The 17,269-nt window shown below is 41.8% G+C and overlaps 1 protein-coding gene across 1 annotated transcript; it reads left to right on the forward strand.

The window, feature by feature from the left end:
- The first annotated feature begins 4,733 nt into the window (after positions 1-4,733).
- Positions 4,734-5,123, forward strand: LOC111899216 (uncharacterized). Its single transcript, XM_023895084.1, has one exon. It carries the CDS (start codon positions 4,734-4,736, stop codon positions 5,121-5,123), a length of 390 nt encoding a protein of 129 aa, XP_023750852.1.
- Positions 5,124-17,269: the final 12,146 nt, after the last annotated feature.

Genomic DNA, 17,269 nt, shown 5'->3' on the forward strand with positions numbered 1-17,269 from the left:
TATTTTATTTTTTGTGAGATTTAATTGTCATTAATAGAATTCCTAATTTAATTTATTTTATTTTTGATGATATTTAATTGTCATTAATAGAATTCCTAATTTAATTCATTTTATTTTTGGTGAGATTTAAGTGTCATTAATGGAATTCTAATTTAAAACGTAATATATGTTCTATAAAATCTATTAACAAAAATAAATAGGTTGACAAAGATGATGTCATCAAATAATCCAAAGGTGGAAAATATATAATTGAAATGCAATCAATGGTCCTGATTTCTTCAGTTTAAAATTAAAGGTTCTCTTTTAATAATATTTAGAGATGAGTTGTAATTTACAAGTCGGTTGTGCATTGGTGTTACGAAAACACATTAGTAACGTGATGTTATAAAACATTGCGTCATGCATGAGTTAATGAGTAAAAGATACAAGTATATAAGTCAAATTTTATTCATTTTGTTTGCCCTAACAGGAAAAAGCGATATTTTTGGGCCCCTCGATGATTTGATATTGACATCTGAAGTGCTTAGCCGAGCCCGGACTGAATTGATGTGTTCAATTAGTAGTCTGAATTCAGTTGTCATAAATCAGGAAATCGAGAAAAAGAATCTTGGACTATGAGATCAATTCTAATCCATGTCTCATGTCCATATGATATCTTATAGAACAAATGAATATTTGATCACTTATCTTAGGGCCAATGTCTGATTAAATCAGAGTTTGATGGTGGCTTTGGAAAACACTCTTTGTCGTTTAATTTAGCAGTTATACTTGCAATTGTAGTTATAGACTTATCCAAGTGAAAGACTCTTGGATTAGGTGTTTAAGCCAATATCTAAATTGGTATATACTTAAATTAAAAACAAAGTCCTTTTAGGTTGCTTCATAACCAAAAATAGCTAGAAATGATATTATGAGAGAGAGAGAGAGAAATGTTTTGTTAATGTATTATTAGTATATTAATTAGGAATATATACTTAATATGTTAATTTGTTATGTGATTAAGAAATTAACATGAGATCAGTAGTTAAAGAATTGATTTGTTAATTTATATGGTTAATAAATTAATAATATATCAATTAGAATTAATTAATTATTAATAAAAATTAATCTGGAATTAATTTGGGATTAATTGGAATTAATTAAAGGTGCAAGGGGTGAATTGTAATTGTTTAATAGTTGAATAAAAGAAGCAGTTGTAGAAACCTCCATGGCATGGATGGTTTTAGAGGTTCCTCTAGGGTTTCTGGAAGCCTCCTGGTTGCATAAAAGGAAATGATTTTAATTGAGATTAGATATATTTAATTAATTCAAATTTTCCTTTCTCTGCAAGTTACCTAAACTATAAATAGAACCCAAAGACCATCAATTTTTGTTCATGCCTTTACCAATAAGCATATGAACAAAAATTCCACCTCTCTCCTCTCTTTCCTCTTCATTATAGGGTGTGAGCCATCAGAGGCACGAGATTTCCGGTGCATGCTTTCTAGAGCTTATTCAAGAAGGATTTTATTGATTATTTACAACAATAATCAAAATGTATGTAAACCGTAATCCCTTTGTGAATTTCGATAATAATAGGGTTTTGCTAGGGTTCTTTGATCTTCATAAATTATAGCTATCAATAGAGAAAACGTAGATCTAAACAGGTTGCATGTGAACTTAAGAGTTAAGTTTTTTCGCCACATGATTTTTAATATAACCTATAAAACCCATCAAAATGAACATTATTAAAAATAATGGTGTAGCACCTGGTTCTTGGTACGTATTCTTTGTAATTAACTCTTTTAAATATTGTTTTTTGGCCTTGGACTTGGTGAGATGAATGACCAACTCGCCGAGTAGAAGCGGGATAAGACGCGGGGTCTAAACTGTGGACTCGGCGAGTAGACCCTGTTTGGGCAAAAACCCTAATCCGGGTGTTTGCACCCTATTTAAACACTCTAACTTGGCCTCCTTTGTCCCTAACACTTCCAGAGAGCTGTAGAGCGAAAACCTAGCCCCCATATTGTTCTTGTGAGTGATTTTGGCTTTGTGAAGGAAGTTTGGAGCTTAGAAGAAGAAGGAGGAGGTTGAAGAGTGCAAGGAGGGGAGGTAGATCTGGAATCTACATTGTGAGAAGCTTCCATTCAGGTAGAAAATTTCCTACCTTGATCACTAGTTCATTAGATCCCCTTTTTGTCCCAAATTGGTGGTTTTCAAGCCCCAAAACCTCAAAACTCCATGTGTTTATGCTCTATGTTCTGAAAGGACTTCAGATCTGGACCTTATGGACATCTTAGAAGTGTAAAGTCTCTGTGGTTGAAGTGATTGAGGTCCCTATTGAGTGCATGACCTCATAAAGAGCTTGGAATTGCCTTTTGGAGCTCATAGGGCCATGCATGCATGTAAAGTTTGCAACTTTACGTGATAAGCATGCTCTAGGAGCTTAGATTTATGGTTTGGAACCGTTGCATGTCTCAGACTTGGTCTGTATGGGAGGGGAGTGGAAGGGACTCAGCGAGTTCCAAAAGTAGACTCGGCGAGTTCTATGAAGATGGTCTTAGACTCGACGAGTTGGATGAACAACTCGGCGAGTCCTTTAAAGATTGCCTGGTACTCGACGAGTTGTTCTTCAAACTCGGTGAGTCATATGAACTGTTCTGAGTTAAGACGGGTTTAAGTGTAGAAGGTCCAACCCTTCGTAGCTGTACGCGAAATTAGCAATTTAATGTGTAGCAATTGTCCAAGAAACCCAAATGCTCAAGATGGATGCTCTGGTGAGGATTTGGAATCGAGTAGGAGATCTGCTCGTGGGACTCAGCGAGTTGTTCTCGGACTCGGCGAGTCAGATCGCGAGTCGATCCAATCGTCCCAAGTAGTGAGTTATGGGTGACTCAGTGAGTGGAAGAGGGGGTTGATAAGTTAGTGTTGGGATAGTAAAAGAGGGACTCGGCGAGTCTGTGCCATGACTCGGTGAGTCCAGTCAACTGGAAGTTGACTTGGACCAAGGAGGTTACCTTGGACCTGGGGTAGGTCAGTCATTTGACCTAAGGGTATTTAGGAGTGAATAATCTATGTTTATGGATTTATAACCGGAGGATTACTGGTGCAACAGTCAGTCGTCTAGCAAGCAGACTCTCAGCAGCTACTTTTCGAGGTGAGGTACCTTCCAGTAGCGGTGGGTCCACGACCACAATGCCGACCCACCAGTAGGAGTTGTATGTTAGATGACTGTCTTTGTGATATTCATCTAGGTTTGCTACTACTTGATATGTTTAAGTGCTAGCATGTTATGATGTTATGTGATAGTGGTAGTAGTAGGGGTGAAATAGTCCCCAGTATCCGGTTAAAAGGACCGAAGGGGAGGCCGACACCTAGATATGCTAGGCAGTGTCCGGTCGAAAGGACCGAAGGGGAGGCCAGCACCCAGATATTCTAGGCAGTGCCCGGTCGAAAAGACCGAAGGGGAGGCCAGCACCCAGATATGCTAGGAAATGCCCGGTCGAAAGGACCGAAGGGGAGGCCAGCGCCCAGATATGCTAGGCAGTGTCCGGTCGAAAGGACCGACGGGGTAGGTTGGGCACCCAGATATGCCTGACAATATCTGTATGTTATGTGATTGTATGGTATGTGGTGCGATAGGGGAACTCACTAAGCTTCGTGCTTACAGTTTATAGTTTTGTTTTCAGATACCTCTTCTTCGAAGGGGAAGGAGCTAGCGCGGTAGTGGCACATCATACACGCACACTGTCTTCCGCACCATGAGTTATTCTGGGATTTGTACTCTAACAGTATGGTTGTTTTTATGTTTTGGTTTTCAGACACGAAATATGTTTATGAAACGATAGGATCAAACGATGTTTATTCACAAATGTTTTCCAAAGTATTGATTTAAAAATGAAATTTTTGGACGTGAAAATTGGGTCGTTACAAATGGAATTGCTTAAATGAAATGAAAGTAATACTTGTTATATGTTATAAATGTTTTGTGTTTAAAATCATATTACTCACGAGACATTATAGTCTTACGTATGTTTTTATTTAAATGCAATGTATTCCAAGTTCAAGTATCCAGATCTAAAAGATTGTGATTGCAGTGATAGCAATGATCTTTGAAGGATGGAAACTAAACATACTTACTACATATATGTATATTCCCTGATTTATTATGAGTTTGTCTCTATCATTTGTAATGCCCACTTTATCTTAAACTAATACAAACTATTTGTAAAGAAAATTTTGGGACCATATTTTTGATAAATGTGCTTTAATACCAAAACAATATTTAAAACCATAGTAACTTGTTTAGTAGAGAGAGAGAGAGAGAGAGAGAGAGAGAGAGAGAGAGAGAGAGAGTAAACATCCACATAATTTTCAAAGGATAAAAAATGTATAATATAAATGATCAAAAAGTACATTTTTTGAACTATTATAATTTTTAAAGTTTTTTTTAACATAATTTTTTATTACATATTTAAGGCATTGTCATGCAATATAATTACCACACATTTGTAAGTGATAATAGTATTTTCTAAAATAAATATTTGAGTAAGTGAAATGATATAATGAACATCCACATACAGCCTCTATAAATTAATAATGTTGAGACTGTGATATTTTATTAATTTAGCAAGATATTATTATATTGATAAATTAATAAATTATTAATTTAAAGAGTTGACTTATATTCGTGAGCAACTCTCAAATTAATGCATCGACCTTCAAAATTTCCATGTCCGTTCACTTTACCTAAAATGTACTACTGTAAAAGGTTTTATCGTAAGATTTTGGAATGTTATGAGTTGGACATTTCTTCCCCAGAAAAGATTAATATTTTAGATGCCATAAACTTGGCTGTCTCGGCTTGGAGAAATGTGAAACAGGAGTCCATAGAAAATTGCTTTCGACACTGTAAAATTTGTTTGGCTAATCCAACCGGCTCAAATGATTTAAACGATGTAAATTTTGGAGAAGACATTCGTGAGCTTGAGAACTTGATTACGGGAATGCATTATCGGCACAAAATGGATGTGAATGAGTTGTTGGATTATCCAGGTGAAAATAATGAATGTTACGAGGTTCAAAGCATTGGAGAAATTATCGCGGATACCGTTCAAAATTTAGTTGATGATGATTCAATATAATTGGAACTGATCACTCGGAAAGAAGCATTGCAAGCGGCAACAACTCTTCACAACTTTTTGTTGCAATACAAGAATACAGTGTCTCAACTCTTAAGTGCAATTGAGAGATTTAAAGATGAACTCAATATAGACTTGAAGTTCATAAAAAAACAAGTGACTATAGATTCATTTTTTACTATAAAGTTCTAGAATTTTTGAATATTTTAGTAATTATTAAGTTATAGTTTCGTTGGGACCAATATATTTATATTGGGATTTCAAAAAAATTATTATTTTATTATTTTATCGATTGGGTCCAATTTTGTACTGGTCCCAAGTTGGAACCAAACAAATTATTATTATTTTATTATTTTATTGATTGGATTCCAATACGCGCAACACTTTTCATCTCGTTGTTGTTTGTTTTTTAGAAGTTTTCGGAGTACAAAATCTCATCACGACGTGAACACACTGTTCATGACGTGAACTCAGTATTTATGACTTCTGGAGCCTGACAAACGCAACTTGCGATGACGCATGCCGTGACGATCAAGCCCACGACGTGAAAATACTGTTCACGACGTGAAAATCGAGAAATCAGCCCTATAAATAGATTTGAAGGAGCAGTCGACCAAGGTTGCTAATTGACCCTTCTCTCACCCATGTTACCTCGATTTACGTGCAAAGAAGTACCCCTGAAGCCCCAATATCATCTCGAGACCCGAAGTGAGTCCCGACGCTCCAAAGATCCCGAGAAGAAAAGAGTTTTCTAGCCGAAACTTTGCCCGTGAGAAGTCCGGTGTGTGAAGATATCTCGGTTTCACCAAAGAGTTACTACTTGGATAGCCATAGTGTTTCCCGATAATCGTCTTATCAGGTGAGTGTATAGTCCCTTTCATAAACACGATTTTAATACAAGTATTGGTTGAATGTATTACATCTATGTTATGAGTGAGTGTGTAGTTACTTTCTTCTAACACATAGATATGAAGTATTTGCTATGAAATATGTGTTATATGTTTATATATTGTTTGTTTATTTGATATGGATGTTGGATGAGTGTTTTATACAGGTTTTTATATGATTTAAATTATTTATGTAATTTATATCTACAAATATGTTGGGTAGAACATGGGTAGATGAAATAGGTGGTGTGTAATGAAAGATTGGTTTGAGGATGAGACGAAAGATGATATAGATCATGAGATGAGGGCGACAGGTGAAAAATGAGTGAAACCTTAACCCAAACGATGGCCCTGTCATTCAGCAGAGTAGGGATGACAACTACAGACTATTCTAGACAGTCCTGTGGAACACTAGCAAGCTCGCAAATTGTAGGTGTTGTGGACTTGATGTTCACTGGTGTACTCTAAAAACCCTGGCAACTATAGATTTAGTGACTCATAATAAAACGATGGTAGCTATGGATTTAGTACAATGTAGATGAACATTGGTAGCTATGGATTTAGTACTATGTAGATGAACCTTGGTATCTATGGATTTAGTATTGTGTAGATGAACCTCAGGCAACAATGGACTTTGTGCCAATTCCTTAGGTCAATACTTAGGAACGAATGAATAAATGATAGTTGATTATTATGGTAAATCCTTAAGAAATAAAGAAGAGAATGGGGATGGGTAATTGGGTTGATTGTTTGATGATTAAATATAATAATTATATTATTGTGGGTTGGAAACCCTATATGCTCACCAGGCACCCAAGCCTGGCCCACTTAGTTTTCTTTGCATTACAAGTAATGACACAAGAGTATAAGTTGGTGGACTTGACGAGAGATTTTGGATTATATATCAGTAGTTATAAATAGCTGTTGTAAGGTCTATTTTATACTGTTTATGCTTTTGGTCTGTAACGGAACATGACATCCGGAGATTTGTTATTTAATGAAAATACTTTTCTTTAAAGAAATGCATTGATAAATTTTTATCATATTTTGTTTTGGGAACAAATTCCGCAACACTTTTTTGCAAAAATATTACTCTGATTTTCAAACAAAGCATAAACAAAACCGATCTTTTCTGGCCGTGAAATTGGGGATGTCACACCAACCACTCCACCCATCACCTTACCCTTAACCTTTTTTTTTTCGATCAACATTCGGTGAACGATCACCCCTTCGTCTTCTTTGGTAAGATCGCCGACAAACCACCATCACACCTTCGTCTGAAGCAAATCATAAGGAATCATTGGAAAAGCATACCAGGAACCATATCACCATATTGGAAGCAATTCTGAAGGAAATTCAAACCGGAAATCAGAACCAAATCAAATCAAAAAATCAAACCGCCACCAAATATAAAGCAAAGTTAAGAAAAATCCAAACAGATGCCATATATAAAGCAAATCGTCGGAGTAACCAAAGAGTCCGATGAAGCGACCATCTACTTCAGCTTCACGAGAGAAACCGGATCATAGGGAGGTCATAGCTTTTCGCCGGAGATGGCAACAATAATGTAACATCCCAAAATTCAAGGCCAAAAATTTTATTTTTAATTAGGATATTACATAAAACCAAAGTGTGAATAATCAAAATATAATATTATGAAACCATATCAGAGTATAATCCCAAGGATCTCGTGTGCGGAAAACATAGTGTGATGCGCTGCGACCAAGCCGGCTCCTTTCCTTTGAAACAAAGTACCTGAAACCAAAACTGTAAACCGTAAGCACAAAGCTATAACATCCCAAAATTCAAGCCCAAAAATTTCATTTTTGATTAATTAATTCATAAAACATTCATTATAAAATATTGTATAAACACGTAATCTCTAAACCAAGTATCATATTTGAAACCCACAACCATGAACAAATGTCATATCAAAGTACAATCCCAGAAAACACCGTGCGGAAATCACATGTGAGTGTGTGTGATGCCATGCTACGCTGTCAGCTCCTTCCCCTTGGATGAAGAGGTACCTGAAACCAAAAACTGAAACCATAAGCACAAAGCTTAGTGAGTTCCCCCATCATACCACATACCATACAATACCATCGGTATCTTTCAACTGGTAATCATCATCGATATCTTTCAACCGGTAATCGTCATCGGTATCATTCAACCGTTAACCGTCATCGGTATCTTTCAACCGGTAACTGGGGACTATTCCACCCCTACCACTAGCATACAATAGCTAGATATAAGCACACATTCAGACATATCCGGGTACTGACCTACCCCTTGGTCCTAAGGACCACTATCAGGGAAACTAACCCTATCATGTAACATATCATATATATATAACTCATAACCAAACACATACCAGACCAAGATAAATTATCACAAAGACAATTATCTTCTAAATACTCCTCAATGGTGGGCCGGCATTGTGGCCTTAGACCCACCCCTACTGGAAGGTAACTCACCTCGTAGCTGCTGAACTGTGCGGGAATCCTCTGACTGCTGCCGCTGCTGCTCCGGAAATCCTCCGGCAATAATTCCCACAAAACACTTAGTCAGAAACTGACATCTACCCTTAGGGTAAAATGACCATGTTACCCCTTGACCAAGTTAAAGTCAAAGTCAACTTCCAGTTGAACTGACTTGTCGAGTAGGCTCGCCAACTCGCCGAGTCCCTATCCTTCCATCAGACCTCACACCCGTTTCTACTCATCGAGTTAGGCGATGACTCGACAAGTTTTTCCTTCTAAAAGAACACCGATTGAATCCACATCCGACTCACCGAGTTGTATGAACAACTCGTCGAGTTCATCATCAACTGATACTCATGTCCTGTCTTGACTCGTCGAGTTACTCTTCATCCTATGAACACGTTCTGTCCTCGACTCGCCGAGTTGATGAACAACTCGCCGAGTACCATGAAGATTGTCTTGGACTCACCGAGTCCGTTCATGCACTCGCCGAGTACCATGAATTCCCAGAACACTTTGCTTAGTCCAGAATGTTGGGTCACTCACCGGGACTCCTAAAACCCTTCCACACTCAATTGGTCCTTATGACCCTCACTGATATAGGACCAAAACCCTTGGACTCACCGAGTCCAAGAAATGGACTCGCCGAGTCTATCACATTCCTTACTAAGAACTTCGATTTCTGATGTACAACACTTAACCAAATGATAGATCTAGGCCCCTAAACTCGATCTAGCACGTAAAGTTACAAACTTTACGTGCATGCATGGGACATTAGAGCTTAAAAGGCTCTAAAATGACTCTTTTGTTGCATGGGGCCTTCCTTGGTGCAAAAAGCAGCCTAGATCTGACTTGTGGCTCATAAAATGACATGATACAGAAGCCCAAACCCCCAACCATGTTTGCAAACATGGTTGGCCACCAAAAATGGCTTATAAAAGCCCTAAATCACCTCAAAGAGGGATCTAACAAATGAATGAGCAAGGTTCAGACTTTATACCTTCCAAAGACTGCAAATGATGAACCAAACTCGAATCCTTCAGTCCCCTCTTGATTCTTCTATGCTCTTCCTTTTTCCTTGAGATCAAAACTCACAAGAATTACTCAAAAACCTTAGATCTTCTAAAAACGGCTAGGGTTTGCTATGAGGAGAGTTTGGGAGCATAAAGGGGGAAGGAGGCTGCATAAGGTCATTTAAATAGGGTGCAAACCCCTGAATTAGGGTTTTTGTCCAAACATCGGTACTCGCCGAGTCCGTAGCTTAAACCCCGCGCCTCATCCCGCTTCTACTCGGCGAGTCAGCCCTTCGACTCGCCGAGTCCAAGGCCAAAAATGCAAAAATAAATGAAGATTTAATAACAGAATACATACCAAGAACTAGGTGGTACAAATCTCCCCAACTTATTTTAGACTTCGTCCTCGAAGTCTGCCGCTCGATCCTGAAACAGCTCGGGGTAGTGCTCCATCATCTCACTCACCGGCTCCCAAGTCCACTCCGACCCCTTCCGGTGCTGCCATTGCACCTTCACGAGTTCTACTCTTTTGTTCCTCAGATCCTTCGACTTACGGTCAAGGATCACTACAGGCCGCTCGATGTAATTCAGGCTGCCATCAACCTGAATGTCCTCCAAGGGTACCACCGCCGTATCGTCCACTAGGCACTTCCGCAGCTGAGAGACGTGGAAGGTGCTATGGATCTGACAGAGTTCGGCTGGCAGATCCAGCCGATACGCCTCCTTGCCCATCCGGGCTACAACTCTGAACGGTCCGATATACCTTGGGCCCAACTTTCCCCGCTTCCTGAATCGGATGACGCCCTTCCATGGAGACACCTTCAGGAGAACTATATCCCCGACTTGGAATTCCAGGTCTGATCGACGCTTATTGACGTAAGTTTTCTGCCGACTCTGATCAGTCTGAAGCCTGCTCCGGACCTGCTGGATCTTCTCTATCGTCGCGAGCACTACTTCGGTGCTCCCCATGACTCTCTGTCCAACCCCTCCCCAATATATCGGGGTCCTGCACCTCCTCCCATACAACATCTCGAAGGGAGGACGGTCGATACTCGCATGATAACTATTATTATACGAGAATTCCGCCCAACGGGAGTGTCAAACCCCGAAACCGATGGCGGAAACGTTCCGGGGCGGAGGACGTCATGTAAAGTATCACAACCAATGTACATAGTAAGCATAGTAAACACAAAACAATACATTACATAGGATCATTACATTTGTTTGAAAGTAAGGTAATACATGTTTTATAGATACATTAGTTTAAACAAAAGTAAAGACGTGAATTCCATACGCTCCGTCTTCTGCAAAAGAACGCGGGATACCTGTCTAAGGAGAACCTGAGAATACAAGCAGTTTTAAAAATATCAGCATAAAGCTCGTGAGTTCATAAGCGGTTTGTTTCTGAAAATGAACAAGTTTCCTTTAGTTTTCCAAAAGAGTTCTTATCCAAGAAAATCCCATAATGTCTTATAAGTAAAGTTTGTTTATCCATTTGTTACACAGTTTGGTTAAGAACAGTTTGTTATCTGGTTACTACACGATCTAGTTAAAAACGAATTCTGTTATCCCAGGAAAAACCCTTATTTTCCTTAAAAGTTTGTGGTTGGTTATCAGTTCTGAATGTAATGTACAAGTATCTACCATACTTAAAGTGTTTGTGTGAAGTTTCCTGAAAGCCTGGTTATCCTTGAAATGTATGTTAGTTTTAACACGTATATAAAACTATTGTGTGGAAAGTAAACTAATTCTTAAGGTTATTAGCTTACTAAATTCATTATTACCAACAAGTAAATCTCCGTTATCTAAATTGCGAGTTCCATAACCATACAATAGACTAGATATGGCAATAAGAAGTCCAGTATCATTTTATGACTTTCGTCACCCTTGAATCTTTCGGTTCGGCTGTAGCTAGCAGCCAGGTGCGGGGTAGTCAGCCTCGTATAGATCTATACACTCAAGTCACGCTCTCCCTCCAGGAGATTCTGGTTATAGGGGCGGTCCTCCACTCGCGTATCTCTGTGGAGTGTGACAGAGGACGTGTCTCCAATTATTAAGATTAACGAATTTACAAGTAATAATGCGGAAAATCCTGTTTTAGATTCTAATTACAAAAGGGCGGTCCTCCACTCGCGTATCTCTGTGGAGTGTTACAGAGGACGAATCAAAAGTACTAAACTAATGCCTTTAACAATAATAAAGTGGAAAATCATCTGAGAAATATATAATATAACAATATATAATAAGATTTGAAAACTAACTCTGCAAGTCAAACTGTTGGTTAATACGGTTTCGATTGTTAAAAGCATGTGGAATATGAAACATTTCAAATGAAATAATAAGTGTGAGTACAAGATATCCTTGTACTTTTGCTTGTATCCCCCCTGAAAACATTGAAAAACACGGAAAAAGGTGTAGGGGTATGAACTCACCAGACGAGAAATGTGTCGGCTAGGACACTAAGTGTCAGTTCGGGGCTTGAAAACACGCGAGGTTCCTATGTAATATGAAAGATACACAATTTGTATCTAATTAGGCTTTGAACTACTAATTAAATAAGAATAAACACTCCGAGGTGCGAAAACACTTCAGTTCAAGTGTTAGGAGTGGTCCGGGTAGCATCTAAGGGGGTGTATGGCCTAGACATGGAGTTTGCTCTTCAAGAGTAAAATCCTAATGGAGATTACGGCCCTAAGACCTTATCCCCATGAGTTTACGGCCGTAAACTCATGGTGGGGGTGTTCTTGGGTGTCTAATGGTCTTACAACACTAGTGGGATGATGTTAGGCTTAGTTCTAAGGCATTGGAAGGGGACTTGATCATCATTTGGACCATTTGAGGAGTTTACGGCAATAAACTAGGAGTTTACGACCATAAACTCTCAAGTATCCATTCCTTATGTGTTTTGGTGGTCCTAGGTTAATCACATGTGATTCTAACTCAATATACAAGCCTTGGATGGAAGTTAGGGCACCATTTGACAAACTTATAGGAGTTTATGGCCCAGGAACCATTCCTTTGGGGGTTTACGGCCGTGAACTCCTAAGGGGGTGGTTTCCTTCAAGTTTAAGGTCCCTAACACAATGGTGGTTGGTTCTAGACTTTAATCCAAGGCTTGGGAGGTGTTTAAGGGGCATCTTAACACCTTAAAAGGTGTTTGCGGCCTAAGAAAGGGTGTTTACGGTCCAAGCATGTTCTTGGGCCGTAAACTCATGTTCTTGGTCCTATTTCATGAATTAAACACGAATTTGAAAGCTAAATGTGTTATACTATGAGCTAGGAAGGATTACATACCAATTTGGGGCTTGAAAGAGGTGATTTTGGATCCAAGATTGAGTTTTTAGAGAGAGAGAGAGAGTAGAGAGAGAGGGAAAAAGGCTTCAAATGAGGTCCTTTCAACCTTAAATATGGTTTGAATTTGAGGCTTGGTGGAAATCTACCCGACACTGTCGTTAAACGAGGCTTTTGGTCGTACCCGATTCAGTTGTTGTATCCCGACGTGGTCGAAAATAAAAATTTTCTAAATAATAATTTGGGATGTTTTCATGTGTTTCTAACGGGTTTGGATACTCATGAGGTCATAATAAAAGTCTTAAATTAAATGACCTAATCCAAAATGTTAACAGGAAAATTGAAAGACAAACGGGTTTTACTGAAGGGAATGGGTTACATCGATGGAACAATTTACGGGTTGTCACAGGGAGGTAGGTATCCCAGTTACCTCCAAAATCTAAAACACATGCCCGCAACATATCCTCTAGAGTCTGGATCGTCCGCTCGCTCTGGCCATCCGTCTGCGGGTGAAAAGCGGTGCTAAAATGCAGACGAGTACCCAGCTTATCATGAAACCTATTCCAAAACCTGGAAGTAAACCGCACATCTCTGTCTGAAATCACCAAAACTGGCACTCCGTGCCGCGCCACCACCTCCCTGATATAGATATCGGCCAATTTCTCGGCCGAGATGCTCTCCTGAATCGGAATAAAGTGGGCGCTCTATGTCAATCGATCCACGATGACCCATATCGAATCCATCCCCCGCGCGGTCCTGGGAAGCTTCGTGATAAAATCAATCATAATATCATCCTATTTCCACAGCGGGATATCCAACGGCTGCATCTTGTCGTGAGGTCTCTGATACTCGGCCTTGACCTTCCTGCAGGTCAAGCACCACTCCACGTACCATGCCACATCCCGCTTCATGCAAGGCCACCAATAGTCCAGACGAAGATCCCTATACATCTTCGTCGCCCCGGGATGAATGGAGAATCGGGATTTGTGCGCCTCCTCCATCAGGACCTGGCGCACTCCTCCATGATAAGGGACCCACACCCTACGGTGAAGAGTCAATAACCCTCAGCTATAATAGTATAAAGAGGAAACCTACCCCACATTCCGCTCACTCTTTCGATGTTCCTACTTCATAGCCTCCTGCTGAGCCTCCCGGATCCGCTCCAGAAGCAGAGTCACCACTGTCATCCTTAGGCAGATATCCCCGATCGGCGCTGCCTTGCGGCTAAGCGCATTGGCCTTCCTTGGATGGTAGAGGATCTCATAATCATAATCCTTCACCACATCAAGCCACCGATGCTGCCTCATATTCAGATTTGGCTGGTCCATGAGATACCTCAAACTCTTGTGGTCCGTGTAAATCGTACAACGAACACCATAGAGGTAATGACGCCAAATCTTGAAGGCGAACACAATAGCCCCCAACTCCAAATCATGCGTCGGGTAGTTCGCCTCGTGAGGCTTCGGCTGCCTCGACGTGTAGGCGATGACATGCCCTCTCTGCATCAATACCGCGACCAATCCTGCGATAGATGCATCGCAGTACACAAAAAAATCCTCCATGCCCTTTGGCAGGGCTAAAATTGGCGCCTAGCACAATCTCTGTCTCAGCGTCTCAAATGCGGTCTGCTGCTCAGGCCCCCATCGATACACCACCGACTTCTTAGTCAGTCGGGTGAGCGGAACTGCTATCTTGGAGAAGTCCTGAATGAATCTCCGATAGTAGGCTGCCAAACCTAGAAATCTCCGAATCTTAGATGGAGACCTCAGAACCTCCCAATTCATCACGGCCTCTACTTTGGCTGGATCTACCGAAATCCCGTTCTGGTTGACAAGGTGCCCAAGAAACTGCACATTGCGCAACCAGAACTCATACTTGGAGAACTTAGCATACAAGTTCTCCCTCCTCAAAGTCTACAGAACCTCCTGCATATGCTCCTCATGCTGCTCCTGCGTCATGGAATAAACCAAGATGTCATCAATAAATACGGTCACAGACCGATCTAACATCGGTCTACACACGCGGTTCATGAGATCCATGAACGCGGCAGGAGCATTGGTGAGCCCGAAAGGCATCACCACAAACTCATAGTGGCCATAACGCGTCCGAAACGCAGTCTTCTGCACATCCTCCTCTCTGACCCTCATCTGATGATATCCTGAATGCAAATCAATCTTGGAGAACCAAGTTGCTCCCTGAAGCTGGTCAAAGAGGTCATCAATCCTCGGAAGTGGGTAGCGGTTCTTCACCATTTGTTTAGCTCCCGATAATCTATACACATCCGATGCGACCCGTCCTTTTTCCTCACAAACAGAATCGGGGTTCCCCAGGGTGAACTACTCGGTCTAATGAAACCCTTGTCTAACAGCTCCTGCAGCTGTGTAGACAACTCCTGCATCTCAGGAGGAGCCAACCGATACGGTGCCTTGGCTATCGGAGCCGCACCAGGAACTAGGTCGATCCTGAATTCCACCTGTCGTTCCGGAGGTATCCCAGGCAACTCCTCGGGGAATACGTCCGCAAACTCCCGTACCATAGGTACATCGTCCACCGTCGCCCTACCCGTTTCCCGGGTATCCATAACATACACGACATAACCTGCGCAAACCTGCTGAAGGTAACGCCTAGCTCTCGCTGCTGAACATAAAGCTGGTCCTCGTTGTGGCCTCTCGCCCTGAATCACCAGCTCTCCCCCACTTGGGGTCCTGACCCGCACCAACTGCTGCACGCAGTCGATCACTGCCCCATTAGGGCTGAGCCAATCCATGCCTATAATCACCTTGTTCCCACGCAATGGAATAGGAACCAAGTCTACTAAGTAGCGTTCCTCAAATAACCTCAGCACACAATCTCGAAATACCGTCGATGCCCGCACCGAACGGTCATCTGCAATCTCTACCTCTAGAGGGCAATCCAACATGCACGAAGACTCGGAAAATCTCTTGCTAAGCGCAAGAGACACAAATGATCGGGTAGCGCCCGAGTCAAACAACACCAGAACTGGGATGCCGTTCACATGGAACGATCCTAAACAGAGCACATATCAATAACACAATCAGAACAAAAAGAAGATCAGAGGGAAATAATCATACCCGTCACCACATCAAGTACAGCGCGTGCCTCCTCGGCTGTCAGCTGAAATGCTCGGATCCGCACCACTGGAACCTCTGTCTTGACCTTCCGGCCATCTGTAACTCGCGTCGTCGCTGCCGCTGGCATTGCTGCTGACGCTGCTGTCAATCTCGGGCAATTGGCCCTTTGTGGCCCCTCTGATTGCAATGGAAGCAAATCAGGTATGTCATCTGTACCGCAGGGGCGGGGGCAGTACAATCCCTGCTAAAATGCCCCACCTTGCCACACTTATAGCAGCCCGAACCCGGCCCAGTGCGACAAGCTCCCTCGTGTGACCGACCGCATTTCCCACAGCGGTCCCGTCCTGCCTGGCCTTTCGGCCTACCATCAGATCCCTTTGGCTTATTCCCCGAATCCCTGTCGTCAGCCCCTCCACTTCCTTCCTCTTCTGGACGTGCTCCAGATCAAGGTCCCTCTCCCTAGCCCTGACATTCATGGAATCCAAGGTAGGACAAGCCAAAAAACTAACATGCTCCCGAATGTCAGCTCGTAGCATGTCGTGGTAACGGGTCCTCCTCATATCCTCATCACCCGCATACTGGGGCACCAGTAATGCCCTCTCCCGAAACTTGGTGGTGATCTCCGCCACAGTCTCGGTAGTCTGCCTCATATCCAAAAACTCCCTGGCCAGCCGTTGAAGCTCCACAGCTGGCACAAACTCCGCCCTGAATCTGGTCACAAAGTCCGACCAAGTCATAGCCTCAACAGCCGAGGCTCCCAATGAGTCACCAACAAACTCCCACCAATCCCTAGCCCTGTCTCGCAAGCATCTTGCTGCATATCTCACCTTCGACCCCTCTGGGCAGAAGCTCGTCAGTTGCGCAGACTCAATGTCTGCGATCCATCTCCTAGCAGCAATGGGGTCTTTCACCTCATGGAAATACGGCGCACCACTTCCCCTAAAGTCCTTAAAGGACAGTATGCGCGTACCCATCTGGCTAGACGCCATATCACTCCTGAATGATCGGAGACGATCCTCCATCAGCTCAATAATTCCCTCCTTGATCGACCCGAAGATGATAGGGGTCGACTCAAGGATGCCTCTCGTGATCTCAGACGCGATGAACTTGCGTAGCCTGTCATCAACCTGCTCGGATCCCGAAACCGAGCCCGATCCTGATCATGATCCGGAACCTGATGCTCCAAGTCGTGTGGTCACCATATTGAAAACACATGCATAAAAGTCAGGATCATACATATACTCGAGAGATCTAACACACTCTCCAAGGTTCCCGATTTTGGTATGTAGTTGACCCGATGGTGCATGGTCCTTTTGGGTTGCCTTCACCAAAACAACTTGATAGGATGAATTATGGAGAGAAAGGATTAATTATGATTTATTA

This window comes from Lactuca sativa, chromosome 5 (genome assembly GCF_002870075.4).
Source record: "Lactuca sativa cultivar Salinas chromosome 5, Lsat_Salinas_v11, whole genome shotgun sequence".
In the NCBI taxonomy this organism is placed as follows: Eukaryota; Viridiplantae; Streptophyta; class Magnoliopsida; order Asterales; family Asteraceae; genus Lactuca; species Lactuca sativa.

Coding starts and splice junctions, on each gene's coding strand:
- LOC111899216 (XM_023895084.1), top strand. CDS start 4,734: ATGTACTACTGTAAAAGGTTTTATCGTAAGATTTTGGAATGTTATGAG.